This window comes from Malurus melanocephalus, unplaced genomic scaffold, assembly GCF_030028575.1.
Source record: "Malurus melanocephalus ecotype Western Australia unplaced genomic scaffold, MMel_1.1 scaffold_309, whole genome shotgun sequence".
Lineage (NCBI taxonomy): Eukaryota > Metazoa > Chordata > Aves > Passeriformes > Maluridae > Malurus > Malurus melanocephalus.
The window spans coordinates 242322-258478 of record NW_026623541.1 but is presented as its reverse complement, the minus strand read 5'-3'; the positions used below and the strand labels follow the sequence as shown (position 1 = coordinate 258478).

Below are 16157 nucleotides of genomic sequence, written 5' to 3'. Positions count from 1 at the left end.
CCCAGTGAAATTAAAAACTGCTTGTTCAGAGATCTGCACAATGTTACAGCTGTTCTTTGATGTGCTTGCCCCACTTTAAGTACTCACATGGCGAAGACTGTAGGGAAGTCAAACTTCCACTCATTTAGGTATATTTTTTAAGAGCTACTTACCTGAGTGATATGTGGAAGGCAAGTACTATCTGACAACAGCCTTTTCACTCTAGGCAGAGGTCTTATGATAGCATTATCTTGATCCCTAAAAAAAATAAGTAAWACAGCAGTAAGCACACATGTGCCTTTTCTCTTTCAAGAAATGAACTATTTTATTAAGCAGAAGTATCAGACTTCTGAGACCATATTCCTTGACTTTTTTTGTTAACTTCAAAGTTTGTTGTTAGACTTGGTCAGTGTGGTTTAGTGCTCTGCATTAAAGCAGCTTTGTTTAAGTTAAACAAGAGCCTGTCTATAGCATTAGAAATGCACACAGCTTGTGCATTCATTCTTGCAGTCCCTTTCACAATATTAGTATTGTCTCATTAACAAACTATTTGCCGCTGAATTAATTACTAGCATTAAAAGGCTCTTTAATAGAGTTCCTTAATGTACTACTTTCTAAGAAAAGCCTTAAGACAGAATTTATGAATTAATGTAACCACCAGATGAAGTTAACCCCTCCTGCTGAAAATCACTGTTTACCTGCTGGGAAAATATCCACACATGGTGATGAGCATGTTGAGGACAAGTGTGGCAAGGTCAGTCTCATTCAACACAGGCTGGCCACTGGCAAGCAGGCACCACTTCAGCTGAGGGATGACCTGTAATGGTCGCCAGCCATCCATTCCTTGAGCCCAGCARCGAGTTTTTGAAGTCACCTTTCCACTGTTCCACAGTTCCTGCATCTATTACAAGATTAGAGATTAATTTAGTTGGTTCAGTATTCAGGGCCAGCTTTGCTCCTAACACTCACACTTATGACAAGCTTTAAACCGCTGTATGGAAAACTATTATAGTTGCATGAAATTTCAGTATGTTTATAACTCTCTCACAGAATCATGAAGTAAAAGGTGTCACATTATGTTGCAACTAACCGGGGCATGAAGGGGTAGGCAGTCTTACCAAAAAGGCTGTGGTTCTTGGCACAACRTCAAGTCTTTTATATAGCTTTAATCCTTCAAGAGTTACTTGAAGAACATTCTTAAGCATTGTTTATGGTCCCTTTCACTGTTTTAAACACACCCAATCACCATGACAGAAATAATTTGTCAGTTTTAGATTTGAAGCTGGCAGGTACCTCGTGAAAGCTGTAAGGGCCACTCCTTTCTTTGTCAGCATTGCCGAAGTACCATTCTTTCTCACTCTCCCTCTTTGCATCAGGTGCTGCCTCAATCACGTTGCTCTAAAAGTTGACATTTACAAGAATAGCTTTAGCTTCACCATGCAAATATCACATTTCTACAGGAAACGTGAATGTACATTGATTTTTTTGCAAAGAATTATCCCTTTAGAAGAGGAATACATGATTAGCAAGAACAAAGGTTATATACCTGCAAAGGGACTGTAGCTCTGCTTGTATGAAGATGTGCCAGAGTAAGAAGATCTACAAGGATTCTGATACCATTTGAATCCATAAGGTCCTTCACATTTTTCTGTTAACAGAGTTACCAAAGTATTTTCTAGATAAGTATTAAGCACTGAACAGTTTTATTCAAGTAAAAAGAAGAAAATTGAAATCATTTTCTAAAGTGACTAGAATGGTACAATCACATCTACACATTTTCTTCTGCTTTTTCACCAGTAAAAAACAGCTATCACATTCCAGATAGCTGTTTTAAACATTGTTCTAGCACTTCCTCAATACTTGAACTTTTGCTCAAGTTAACCCTGAAAGACAAGTTCAGACTACTTTATACAGTCAAAAGACTGATAAGTGCATGTGTCCACCTTACCTTATTGAGGATCAGTTTGTTGAGAAACAGGATCAATCTGTCTCGCTCAAGCCTGTCAGTGCACTGTTGCAGCAGCAAATAACAAGTTAGTATTTCATAGCACATACTAGAAATTCCCTTCAAAAGTCAACACAGCTGCACATGAAAAGCCCCATATTATTTTTTCAAGCCCAGGATAAAACTGCTAACTATTAAGTGTTTCATGCACAGCTAATAAATGTCATTTTCTGCCACTAAGGAATAAAGGCTTTGGTTTGCCCKCCCACCATGTTGTTACCCTGGATCACACCCACTATTCTCCTAAGTTTACTCCTCTAACAGGACTGTGTTTTGATTCCTAGTGAACCGGTTAAAGCAAATACATGAGAAAGAGAGAATCCTTTTAGCCAGTAGACAGACACAGTCTTTGATATTACATCCCTGGTGAGACTATCAAGGCTCAAGGCAAAATAACAAAGGACTACACTAGTTCAGTTTCCCTTGTCACAGCCTTATCCAAATCCCATGCTGATGCAAGGAAAGAACTCCTCCTTCAGACTGCATGGAAATGTATTTTTGCACACTGAATCAGTTGTCAGACATAACACACACTTAATAGGTACGGCAGCGACCACAAAAAATCTAATCCACCATATGTGTTCATCTAAAGCTACCATTTCATTAGGTCTGGGGCTACTACTCAAAGTCAGTACTGWGAAATAATGTGATATAGAACAAGGTTCTTCTCTTATAAATCTTCTGTATTTTTCAAAACCAAGCCAAAGTTGCATCTGCATTTTCTTGGCATTGGAGAGACCAGTTTGAAATATCTCTATTATCAGCAGTTTTTTTAGTTAAACTTTAAACTGAAACGAAGGGAGATACTAAGAACAGCTGTTGACAGCATGGAAAAATGTAATCACATTCTATAAACCCAAAACTTGAGTATCACAGTAACTTGAAGGATCTGAACATTTGTTGAACTAGCAGTATGTTAACTACTATATCCAGTAATWTAAAATAATTCTTACCCTTTCTAGCATTCCAACAATGTACTTAGTATCAGAAAATGGTCCTATTTCTTCATGACACCTTCCATAAACAATGGCCAATGCTTGCAGACATAAGCATTTCATATTCACTTTCGGGGTAAGCAAGAAACGATGGTAGAGTTCATTGAAGAACTCGTATCTAAAAAAGAAATGAAATTTTAGTAAAGAAGACAAGCACAGACCCTAGGAAGGAGATAAGATTTTAATAATGTCTCACGATCTTTTGATTGCTCCACTCTCTTCAGTTTCATCTTCTTCCAGCAGCAATCTTAGATAATAATCCCCTATTTTTATTTCCTCAGAAAGGCACTCATATTTTACCTGAAACACAGAACACCATACTTAACAAAACATATTGTTTCTCCTTCATCTGTTTTTACTTATATAACAATACGGAACTGCATCTAAAAAATTCCAAARGGTTAGCAAACTCTCCTAAGTCTGAGGAAAACTGAAATCTTCAGATTTTCTGTTAAAAAAACACACACATACAATATATAAGCAACTGGCTATTGCTGCCCCCCTAAAACAAAGAAATCTTTGTGTTCATCTTCCTGAAATCCAAGTTTCCAGCCTTTAAGTAACTTATTTCTAATATCAGCTGGTTTTCTTACCTCACTTGGATAGTACTTGATGCATTCAATGACTCAAGTTTTAATAAGTACTTATTTCATTGTAAGGTATTTCACTTAATGTTACTACAAGTATGAAACACAACCATGACCTAATTACTAGTTAGACTTGCTATTGTGCTGGACAATAAAGGCCGGGAGGCATCAGTATACAAAACAAGAAGCTGAAGTAAAATTGCACAATAAGAGCCATCATTAACTTCAGAGCAGCTACATTTAACAATATGCCCCAATGCTCAGTGGTAACAAGCACTTCAATTAGAGGTACCTCTCACACACAACAAAAGCCACACTTCACAGCAGTTTTCCTTACCTATAGTTTGCAGATTACTGTCATRAGGCCACATAAAGTTATCTACAGATTTGATCACAGCATTTGACACAAAAACATCCCACTAACTGGTATGGTTTCAGAGCAGTCTCAAGCCACCATCCCCCCTTGGCAAAGCAACAGGTTCCACAGTTCACAGAAAAGTCCTTGCCACACTAGGTAGTTTGAATACTTACAGCATAGTCCAATAATGAATTAATTAAAAATATTTTAAAGCAAATCTATGAGACAGCATTGCTCAATCCAATCCAAAGTATCTTGGGTTGCAGCTACAAGAATGCTACAGACACATTTCAGCAGCATAGGCCACATAGGAGCACAGAGTACATGGGGGAAAGTCTGTATTACTAACTTTCACATCTGTCTTTTGATTCTGTTCCAGTTTACACTGCTAAAAAGTTGGGATACTGTGACATCTAGAAGTCCTGTGCCTGACCAATACCCGAAGGAAACTTTGAAAGACAAATGACAGCACAAGAAATACCAATCTAAACCCAGACCTAGCTATTTACTGCATCAAGGTAAGAAACAACTTGTAGTTGTATGATAGGAATAAATTGCATACATAAAATAGTTCTCTTATAMAGCATTAGCCTAATATCTCACAGTTCTTCCTGATTTGCAGTAGTCAGCTGAGAAATTCCCAAAATCAAGTTTATTCTCATTCTAATACTAATAGTTCTCAGCTTGAATTTCACTCAGAAGCTGTATTCTAACAAGGATGGCAATGAGAATATCTAAGRAATGTCTTACAGTTGAATTCAAGCATGGCCTTGTTTTGCTTAAGCATTACACATTAATTAAAACCATGTGGAACCACAATAGTGGAGATAAGAGAACAGTAGAGGAAGTGTTTATTAGCACATTACTTGAAAATATCGTGCAAGATGTTTTGAGAAAGCCAGTCAGGACTATACTGATGGCTTTGCAGATGCACARAAGTTTTTTACTTTAGGTACTGCTGTTCCCATAATGGGATGACAGTGCCCTTCATCTATAATTTAAAATGCAGCATGGTTTTAGCCCCATAATCTATCCATGATTTGTCAACCAAGTATTTAACAGACACAGGCTTACTGAAACATGCAGTAAATAAAGACAAGAAACTTGCTATCGGGAAGAATTGACTTCTGACACTACCCAAAACAAATCTGATAGAACACACTCAGAAACAAGTATGACTTATCTGAACAACAATGTAAGGACCAACTCGTGTCTTAATACAATAATACACTATGGGTTCTGATAAAGGTTTCCTCTCTGCAGTGTAACTTGTCAGGTTAATGAGGTTTCTGTTTTGGACAGTGACACTGGACACTAGTACCGGTTCACTGATTCGAGCCTTAGCTGTTTAAACCATAACCCCAAAAGAATTCTAGCTTGCAGTCAGGGATCATCAACRCAAGATTCACTCGTGGAATTAGAGATAGAAGTGACACTTTCAAGCAGTCATATTTCACAGATGTAGTTTGTCCTATAATATCACTTTCACTAAGTAGGTCATTTACCTCGAACTCCTGATGGTTCCATGAGATCACATTAGCACTACCAAGTTCTCTGTCAATATTAAATGCTCTCATCTCAGACTCAAGAGTATCTCTCAGTTCTTCCCGTGTTTTGAAGTTCCAAATCAAGTTTGATCTAGCATGATCCTGAACAAATCTATGAAAGAAGGTACAGTTTAAATGCCTCAAAACATTACCTGAAAAGCAGACAAGACTCAGCTGGCAAGCTAAGGGAGATCACTAGCATTAATGGACATTAATTAGAAGGCATAGAGCAGCAGTCACCAGTTTGCTACAGTAATTACAGCTGTTCACTTGTATACTGTTCTCATAGCCATGGAGGCCAGCCTAGACTAAAGCACATCTGTGTCACCCCTCTGGGCTCAGTTTGTCATCTGCATGTAGCTGATGACCAGGAGACATGCAAGCTATTCACTGTCAGCCAGTGAGGGCTACAAATGAACAATAATTCAGAGAAGCACACATGAGCATACCAGCTGTTTTAAACCACCACCACCCACAAAACAAAGAAGCTCATGCAGTAAAATAGAAGTTGATGTCKTACGTGTCAAAAAACTGACAAAAAACAAAATATCTGTGGACATTCTTTAGTAGCAGTTACCACCACAGTCTTTGGATTCAAAGACTGAGAACAGCGCTCAATACTCAAGGCTTAGGAGCGAATCTTTCTCTCATGAAACAGTGTRTCTGACATACAGAAACATCAAGCTCTGAATCAAGCAGTTAAGTTTATGAAATTTCCCCAATCCTGCTTACACAGTTTGTTAAACAAGCCAAGCTTTATYAGTCCACTTAACACAAGGGCCCTAGCCAAAGTGATATAAGTTTTTCAGATGGAAGCCCCTTCMTTGTAAATTTTGACAGCTGCAAGAACTCAGAGGTAAGCAAGCTGCACCTAGGACCTGTGGCACTATTTAAAATGCAGTATCCATGTGCTTTTTCTTGCCCTCCTATCAGCTCATGTTAGCTCCAGTTCAAGTTGCAACATCTTGAGTAGCTTACAGGTTGATGCACCAACAAACTACAATGCTTCCCAGTGCTATTTCATTTGGCCTTCAATATCATGCAGATTTACACTTGCAGTTTGTTATTTACTCTTCCTTTTGGTTCAAGGGAAAAAAATTACATAGTTCGATAGTATTTCAGAAACTTTCTAAATTCTGCCTTTCCTCAACACAAGTGAAATCTTTTAGCACAGCTTAGGGGACTTTTAATAAGTAGCTATAACAAAATATTTGCACTGTTTCAAGGAATGCAGAAATTAGGAAAGGCACAGCAACTCAGTAGCTGTTAATGAAAATATCCAGCCAGGTAATAASTTGTAGCTGAGAACACCATATTAACTTAAGTATTTTCACCTGTAATAGAAGAGATCCCAATTTGCTTCTATTTTTATTCTTTGGCGTCGTTTCCTTAATATCACTGGTTTTTGCATAATGTTCTGCAAAAGAACCAATTTTCACAAGTTAGTAGGAGCAAATACTCTTAAAATAAAAAGCTGTTGTTTACACTCCTTCAAAAGTCACACTAAGTTAAGCCTCATTAATAACATCTCCTTTTCTAGTGAGTAGCAGCAACAGACTTTCACAAGTGTTATTTACACCAAGTTAAATCATGCCAGAGAAACTTTCAGCTGTTTGACAAATCATTCATTTAGAAGCAGGCGGTCCCTGGGAAAAGCTTAGTTCCCATCACCATAAGCACTCATCAGCTCCAAAGCTGATGGAGGCGAAAACCACATGAAGAACATTTTGCTCTTGAAAGGAAAGAACCAGAGGAAGTCACAAAAATAAAACGCAAGCCTAACTTGGTCACTGAAAGATTCCCTATTTTGATAAAGTATGAAATCAGTGTTATAATCTACATGAGGTATCACATGCAAGCAGAAATCTGAGCAACAGAGTCCACACAAGTGGTAGAGATATACAGACTCACCATATTGTTTCTGTCCTGATTGTGATGAAAAATTGGAAGAAAAAGAAAAATACATTTAACACTCCACAGTCACTGAGGCAACTTAAAGTGGTAACACCAAAGTTGCTACATTTTTTAAGCTACACTTCACACATTTACTGTGAAATGACACAGCTCAGAACTCCACATAGAAAAATTATTCTTTAACTCAGTATCTAGACAAGCTGTTTAAAGTGTAATTGGACCTTCCACTGTTATTCACACTTCTCTATTTCTCTTGTTTTGAACCTTGCTCACCATTATTTCATAAATATTATTGTCAAAATTCTGCACCATGGTCTACATGAAACTTAAGGTAGATTTTAACAAGTTAAGGTCTTCCTAAATTAAAGCTTATTGCTACATCAGAATAAATACAATACTCTGCATTGTGCTTTTCATCCTTCCTTAGATACACAACAGATTGTTTCACTTCCAGAATGCATAAAAACAAGATTAGTCAGTATACCAAAAAAAGCCAAGGGAAACACCTCATAATTCAAAGAGTTTGTCATATAGAACATAGCAATAAAACAAAAAGAAAAATAAGACCAACAGTAAGAACTCAAGTAGTGCTTAAGCTCTCATAATATCAGATCAAAACAGTTACTTATCACTTCAGTCATAACTGTGACCTTATGTACAGCCTTGCGTTGCCATTTAAGCCCTGAGACAYCGGTATTCTAAGGAATCCTAAGCAAGTGACCCTGTCCATGGTGGGGGAATGGAAGTAGATGATGTTTAAGGTCCCTTCCAACCCAGGACATTCTATGATTCTTCAAGCAGGTTCCATAACTAAAATACCACTAGTATAGAGTACATAATTTTGAATGCAAAGAATATTCAATTTCTTTTGTGGTTGGGCCACATTTCAGGATATTTTCTCTTCTCCTGTATAATTATTTCACAAGAAATGCATATAGGTTGCACTCCAGTTTAATAAGGCTGGCTAAGGCTTAATACACATACTGAAGGAATCCATTTGCCTGCTTTACATGCTCCCTGGAACCCATTTCTAACCCAAGAATAGTAAGAGGTAGAGAGTTTGCTAAAAGGAAGCAGAACTCTCACAACACTTCTTTACTATTTTTCTGTGTGTTCTGACACTTAACTGTAACTTATTCAAGTTATATAACAAAGAGTTTCAAATACTTTTACCTCTTTCTGAGCTATGCCCATTCGATCTCTCCAGTGCATCAAGACTAGATCCACCTTCTCTTTGGCAAATTTTTCAACTTCCTTCGCAGCTTTTCCAGCCAGTCTCTGCCATTCTGGCACTTTATTAAACTTGCCATACTGATCCTGCAGAATAAAACCAATTAGTTACAGTTGTGGGTTATCTTGGCTGCAGGTGAATGCACCAGTCAAGTGTCAGTATGAGAAAAGTCACTAAGACTGTACGTCCACATAATGGAATAGGTAAGGCAACTTCGATTACTTACAGTTGCAATTTTTAAGTTATCTCTAACATGCATCCTATCAGCATCTTTTTCAGGAACAGGATCAGCACTGTCAAGGTATGCCAGCAAACCTGGTGGCTAAAAACATTTGAAAATACTGTAAACACATGTGGCTAATGAACAGAAACCATCACATTAGGTAATAATTTATTTATATCAGAGATTTCCAAACAGAATTTGCATTTTATATTCTATTCCTAAGTATGTAAAGCKACAACATTTTTTTTCTGTGATTAGTAAAATGTTGCCATCCTCAACAGAGGCAAATTATTAGCTTCAGTGCAGCAGACCTCTTGGCTACACCCTGTTTCTTTAAGCAGCACTTACTGCACCTAAAGAATGCCAGAAGAGTTGATCTCATGGCAATACTGAGAGGGATGAATACCACTAGAATCCATCCATACCCTCTGATATGGACTAAATGTTACATGTGACATTAGAGATGAGAYAGTCTTTTTTCACTAAGCTTTCCATAAAACAGTGACCAAGATCAGGCTAGTCTACTTTGCCCAAAATGAATGAACTGCTATTTTGAAATCAAAAGCTGGTAATTTCCCAGATGTAGTAATTCCTTACACTATTCATTGAATGAATTTCACTAAAGTAACTTCAGCAAGAACCATTCAGGAGGTTGCAAGATTGGATGAACATATGTTCTATCAGACAACATATAAATTTAACCATGTTACAAGCAAACAAAGTTGAACAGGCCAGGCATGAAAGCATAGACAGGACTCTTAATGCYTTCATTTCTCACTGACATAAAAAGCATTAGAGACATGCTTAAATGTCTATCACATTTTTGTCCTTTTAATCAAGAAAAGTCAGACACCTTATTTTTGAGTTTTGTATCAAAGTATTTTAAAAATAAAAAGGAAAGTAACAGTTTCTACTTGTATCAAAGGAAAAATAAAAAGGGAAGTAACAGTTGCTACTCCATATTCAATTGTTACTTACCAAAATACGTTTCAACAAGTTCATAGCAGTTTTGTTCTCAGCAGTCCAGAGGCCAACCAAATGTCTACTTAATTGCCTGAAAAAGTCATTGAAATTAACAAACTACAAGTTAGCAGTTTAGATTTYAAACCACTAAACTGTCACCCTTATCATGCTGATGAAATGAAGATGAGCAAGAGCTTCATGCTCTTGAGTGAGTAAGAGCACAAAGCACTACATTGTTCAAGGATATGCTTGGCATGCTYTAAAGTGTTGCCTTTAAGAAGTTCCAGTGAAGTTAGTGGAACAGYAGCAGCACATGCTTTTTGATCTAGACCTCAAAGAACACTTGAGCAATAGAGCAGAAACATCTAAAAACCAAGTGTAAGTTTATCCAGCCAACCTTAAGTTACAGCTGAAGAGTCTAGAAGCCATCAAGAACTGCAAAATGCTCTACTTGAAGTCCTAAATACCATTTAATGGCCTTTCTAGAAGCCTGCCTTCTGTGTCAACTGATGCTTTCTGCCAACATTTGTCACTAGGATTCTACTGCACTGAACTGAAGCATTGCATACAAACACATCATAAGTAGTGGCACCGAACAGAACCAGTGTAACAGATGGTTTCATACCAGCTCTCTCCTGGATGACACACAGTGGCAACAAGCTCCACTTGTCCCTACATTCTTTAGCAACTCTAAGCACTACAGGAATGCACAGCTAAAGCTTCTCTAATCTTGTATTTGGGCGGAAATAATTGAATCATCACTCATCCTCCACAGTATATTCTCAGAGATCACAAATTCTACTGACTGTTGATTCAGGGAATAATTTCTGCGAGGAAACTTCTCTCTCAGATAGGATGGGTGACCCTAACTGCATGCATGATGTCCGAGATGCGCACACCAGGTTTTATATAGTGGTACWGTACGAGCTGAAACTTTTTACAAGTTACAGACATTCTACTTGCCCTTTCTTTCCCTGCATTAAATAAAAACAAAATCAAAACCTGACCCAAGCCCACCTTGACAAAAATATAATCAAGGGTTTATTAAGTGGCTACATTCTCAGCTGAAGCTTGCTCTACTAAAAGATACCAGCTGCTAAAGAAAATATTCTCCTAAAGAACTGCAACTTTTCTTCACTGACCTCCCAATGCTCCTAATGTTAGCTAGGYCATTACTTAGATTTTTTAAAAAATRATATATCAAGTGATATGGACATACCTATTTGTAAGCATCCTCTGATCTGTGCTTATTGTAAACATAGCAGTGTGCAAGTGACGAGGTAAGGCACCTTCACTGAGGGCAAGATCTTGCATTTTGGTAGCAATCTCTTTGTCTCCTTCCTTTGGAAACAGGGCAAGATGATTACTAAAGAAAGAATCTTAGTTAAGCTGCTTTTATCTCAGTCTACAGTTGCAAGGCCTTCTTGACCATCAATTATGCCAACAAATATTCAAAAACAAGAAGCTACAGTGTGATGGGTTTTAAGTGAAAATTCTCAACAGCAACTGCTCAAAGCTGTAGTAAAGCCATGGACCAGATAATTGGTGGTTACATCTATGAGTACAGTAAACTAAGAAAGCAGGATGCATGTCTCCCATCATAGATCAGGAGGCTGTAGTACAAGCACCATTTCCACTTCAATTGTAAATTAGGATTAAACAAAGAATGGTGGCCATACATAATTGCTTGTTGCTTGATTTTTTCAACCATAACCACTTAAGATTAATAGCTGCTGTTCAGTTCAGAGAGCCACATGGGTAAGACTGTCACTCAGTCAAGATACATTAATTGAAATAAGTAAGGAAAAGCTTTTGCACCATTTTTACTTCTCCAAGTCCAAGTGATAGGACTTTTAACAAACGAACTAGAAACTTATAGCTAACATTATCAGGTACATCAATGGAAACTTAAAGATTTAGAAAACCTCTATTTCAAGTGTTCATTCACTTCCATTCCAAGAAAGTACTAGATGGATTTCAGATGCATATAAGCCATTGTGATACAATGAAGCACTAACTAAAGCCCTGAATTTCAACACAGAAGTGTCAAGAGTCAGTTAACAAGGTCACCCTGCAACAATCAYGAGCAACCCTTGAGACGTATGGACTTGGTCCATACATTATGTGGTACAAAGCCAAAGCAAGAACAGAGGCTGAAATTGCTAGTTTGYTTGGGGACACTATTGCTTGCTAGTCCCAGTCCCATTCCATCTGGCAAGGCATCCCAGGAAATATGGCCTCTCCTCCTTGAGACACCCTCTAACATGCAGGACAAGTCTGGTGGCTCTGAGGTATGTGACTGAGCTACATACAACATTTACAGCCAAATCTTGCCTGCAGTATGAAGACATGCAAGGCACTACCTAATGTCCCTACTCACATGCTTTTCAAAACCCCAAGTGTAAGATAAAGCAAGTTGCTATATTAAACCACTCACAATTAAGCAGCTGTTCTGCTCCTCACTTTCCAATTCCTCCCTCCCCACTCCCAACCCTGAGAAGCTAATATAACAAATTTCTCTTGGTAAGCAATTGCACTTCCAAAATAGACAGTATGTTATTTAGCATGCTATCCCAGCTAAGACTGATAAAATCTCACCTCTATTATTGCCTTCATTACCAAACCAGCTCCTTTCACAATTGCCATAGAAGGGTGCTAGAACAGAATGTCGACAACATTATTATCCAAGTGCAAAAGTTGAAGATTAGATCATCTGTAATTTAGTTTGCTTAACTCACATACAGGCTGTTCTACCTCCAATTCAGTTTGGTAAAAGCTAGCTTTAAGAAGAGTTTTTATCCTATGCCTTTGAACAAGTATGTCTCATGCAACTGCCAAACAGAATTTCTGGCACTGAACAGCAGTATGTATCAGAGAAGTTGGAACAATGTGAGGAAACTGTCTGACACAAGCTTACAGTAAACAAAACGTAAAAGAAAATACTATTTTTACAGCAAGAAGCCATTGACATTTTAGCTAAAAATGCTACARTTCTTCCAGGCTTGCTACTGAAGAGGATGTTATTCTTGTTTTCTAACTCTTTTAATTCCCATTTAGTGAGGGAAAAACTAGAAGGCAGAAGACTCTCCAATCAGAGCAGGATCTGGGCATCTGTTGAATCTATCTCAAGGGCTAACTGGTGTTTTAGAGTGCTTTTGGAAGCAGGTCTCACGCAGTCTATTCCACAATGATTTGGCATACCATTCACTATAGAGTAACCACTTCAATCTGATATCTGAAGGCAAAATATTAGGTTACTAAAAAATTCACCAAGGCACAAAAGGTTTAGGCACATTAACCAGCTGAAGACAAATCTGTCTTTCAGGAGAACAAGAAAAATTTAATGTTCACTGATTACCTGAAGTCTCCAATAATAGTAAAAAGTAARTCTTACCTGAAAGAGCTTAAATAGTGTTCTTCCATTAGATGCCACCATTTCTAACAACATGTCAAACTGCTGCCCCTCGGTAGTCTCACTATATGGAGCACATAGGGCAAATGTCAGGAAGTCCAGAAGTGAACTAATTACTAGGGCACCAGTCCCATGATCCTGAAATTAGGAAGACAGGTATACAATTCAGATACCGTGGTCCAAGAGTATTCATGGTGCTGAAGATGCTTTTCCCTGTCATAACATTAAAACATCTGTAAACAAAAACCACAGGTTTAGAATAATCCATTACTCTGAGTATGGCACTGCCTTGGTAAAGTAATGGTTTCTAAAGCACACCAGAGTGTTTAATCCCACAAATCGGAGTTTACACTATTCTTTTAGCTAAAAAAGACATCCAGCTTCCATATTAAACATGCAAACATTTGTTGCAGGACATTCAAGTTCTGCAATATAGAAAGCTATGTCCCAACCTGTCAAGATCCCAGYTTAATTAGAACAAACTTCAGTGCCAGACAGAGCTGTATTTTCAATTGCAGGTGCAAATACAAAAAATACATATGAGTACAACAATAGCATTTCCACAGCAATTTGGAAAGGCACTTACAGAAGTTATCTGTTTTCAAATTTTGACTTACCACATGGGAATTGAATCTCTCTAGTAGATTTTCTAGAAACTTCTTAGAAGAAAGAAGAGAAGCTTTGTTCAACTGCTCCTGTCTCAAGTCATAATCATCATGCATGGGCTACAAAAAAAAAGTATTTAGTATGCAGTCACATTTYAACCCTCAGTTTTTACAGCTGTAATTCAAAAGTCACTCTCTGCACCCACAAAAAGTACATCCTACTTCAAGTTCAGCAAGAAATCACTGTATAACAAGTAATTCCATGTCTGAACACACTGTAATTTGAATGGCAGTCCGTATTTCCACATCTTTCAGTTGCCTGAAGTTCACATATTCCACAGTGAAAGAATCTGAAATTTAATACTTACACACATAAGAGCACAAAGCATGTCAATAGAGGCATGGGTTACTCCATCGTTGTTCCTTTTGAGGGCTTTCACAACCTTCACTCCTAATCGTTCTCGAAATCTTTTGAAAGGAAAGCAAAACCACTAAGATCAGAGGAGAAGCTAAAATCTTAAAATTAAGATGAAATCTAGTCAGTGATCAAAATGRGTATACTGTCATTGCATTTAGCAAGCCAGTATCTTGATATTTTCATAAATTTGAGATTCCTTGGTAGGAGAATATTGACTTCAATGTTAACAATATGCCAAGCACATACCAAAATAAAGACCTATTTGTGTAGTTACAGGACACTATTTACAGAGAAAAAGAACTTTGTAGAGGGCTTAGAGTYAGCGCTTTTGTTGCTGTTCTCCTCATTCTCTGTATTATAGTTGTTCTATATTCCCTAGTCAAAAATATTTCAGAGAATTTTTCATTTTCAGAACAACAGTTTTTCTGCTTCTTTATGTTATTTAAGACATAAATTCCAAGCAGAATGTACTTACTATAAGTACAAACTTCCTAACATCATTTTATCTTGTTGAACTGAAGATAGCAATGACATCAGCATACTCTGAGAATTCAGAACTACCTACTTCAAGGACAGATGAAGGTACATGTTAAAAGGCTTTCCACTASGAAAATCATTAAACTGTATTTGCCTCAAGACTTAGTATTTAGCACATGAAGAATCAGCTTTTACTTGCTAATGATTACTTGGGATTCTCAAGTTGCACTAAAGCTTGGTGACAACCTCATATTACCAAAAACAATTGTGTGCAGGGTCTTACAGTCTTTTTCAAAAGGGTCTCCTAACTCCATTTCTCAGTTTTAGACATAAGTTACTAACAAAAGCTCCTATTTTCATGTACTACTTTCAAGTTTGAAGAAACTTTGCACTTACTTTGGAAGCTGAGTAAAGGCAAGGAAGCCTGCTTTTGAAGCCACTAGCCGTCTTACTGCTTGGAATTGGCTTTCAAGCTCTGCATTAGATGCTGCAATATCTCCCTCTTGGGAGAGCAATGCTGTTATGGCATTATTAATGAGCTTCTCTTTGTTTTCTGAGAACAGACCCTAGTTAAGAAATAACAATTATTCATTTTTTTATGCATTAGCAACATCTTAAAATGATGGGTAAAGGCTTTATTCTTACATCTTGTGTAACTGCATGTAGGACTCCACTGTAGGAAATGTTAGCATTGAACCTGAACACAGCATCTGCAAAGTTACCATCTGGAAAAAGATGTAACAGAAGTTAAGTGCACGGCACCTGACTTAGTATCTGGATGCTTCAAAGAGCACTGTAAACCCATRTAAGAATGCTTACTTGGAGGAGCAGCCAAAAACTTCAGATGAAGGCTCTCTACTTCTTCTTCTACAGGCATACTGAGTAATCCCCAACGCTGGCCTTTCTGTGTGGAAGTCATTTTCACACAGACATCTCTATTACCAGAAGCTCTCACTCCATCCAACAAGCTAGCCAGTAGAGAATCTCTGGGTTGGAATAAAGACACATAAATACAATTCATATCAGAGAAGTGGTGCCTAAGAACCAAGTTATGATAAAAATAAGGGGAAAAATCACAGAAAGGCAGCAATACTTGGAATCTCTTACTAACACAGGGCCAACAGCTACATCTCTGGAAGAAACCACTAACTTTCAAGTGTTCCATTATTCACTGTAAGGAGAGAGCTGACTTACATCCTGTATAGCCAGCTGCAGCCTTTCACTAATGGGATCAATTCTAGATTATCTGTTAATGAGTTACACATGTTGTGACTCCATTCATCCCTGTGGTTTCTGCAAAATCTCACTTAGCAGGATTAGACTGTATTACAACTGCAAGTGCACTCAGGGACTATTCTGTTGGTTGTTTTAAATAGAATCAACTAAGACTGTCTCAAGCAGAGAGCTCAAAGGGTTCACAGCCTTCACATTTCCATATCACTT

At 37.7% G+C, this 16157-nt stretch overlaps 1 protein-coding gene across 1 annotated transcript in view; it reads right to left on the bottom strand.

Moving 5' to 3' along the window:
* The window catches only part of DNAJC13 (DnaJ heat shock protein family (Hsp40) member C13), a 56534-nt gene that overhangs the window by 23727 nt on the left and 16650 nt on the right, over positions 1-16157 (bottom strand). The window contains exons 10-30 of the mRNA XM_057377295.1: positions 15534-15700; positions 15360-15439; positions 15111-15280; positions 14188-14287; positions 13832-13939; positions 13197-13352; positions 12401-12457; positions 11022-11143; positions 9818-9893; positions 8843-8938; positions 8559-8702; positions 7383-7397; positions 6806-6888; positions 5430-5583; positions 3176-3279; positions 2938-3097; positions 1928-1990; positions 1526-1627; positions 1273-1377; positions 678-880; positions 153-237 (exon numbers count right to left, since the gene is read on the bottom strand). Coding sequence (XP_057233278.1) covers positions 153-237; positions 678-880; positions 1273-1377; positions 1526-1627; positions 1928-1990; positions 2938-3097; positions 3176-3279; positions 5430-5583; positions 6806-6888; positions 7383-7397; positions 8559-8702; positions 8843-8938; positions 9818-9893; positions 11022-11143; positions 12401-12457; positions 13197-13352; positions 13832-13939; positions 14188-14287; positions 15111-15280; positions 15360-15439; positions 15534-15700 — 2350 coding nt within the window. The remainder of the gene's footprint in view (positions 1-152; positions 238-677; positions 881-1272; positions 1378-1525; positions 1628-1927; positions 1991-2937; positions 3098-3175; positions 3280-5429; positions 5584-6805; positions 6889-7382; positions 7398-8558; positions 8703-8842; positions 8939-9817; positions 9894-11021; positions 11144-12400; positions 12458-13196; positions 13353-13831; positions 13940-14187; positions 14288-15110; positions 15281-15359; positions 15440-15533; positions 15701-16157) is intronic.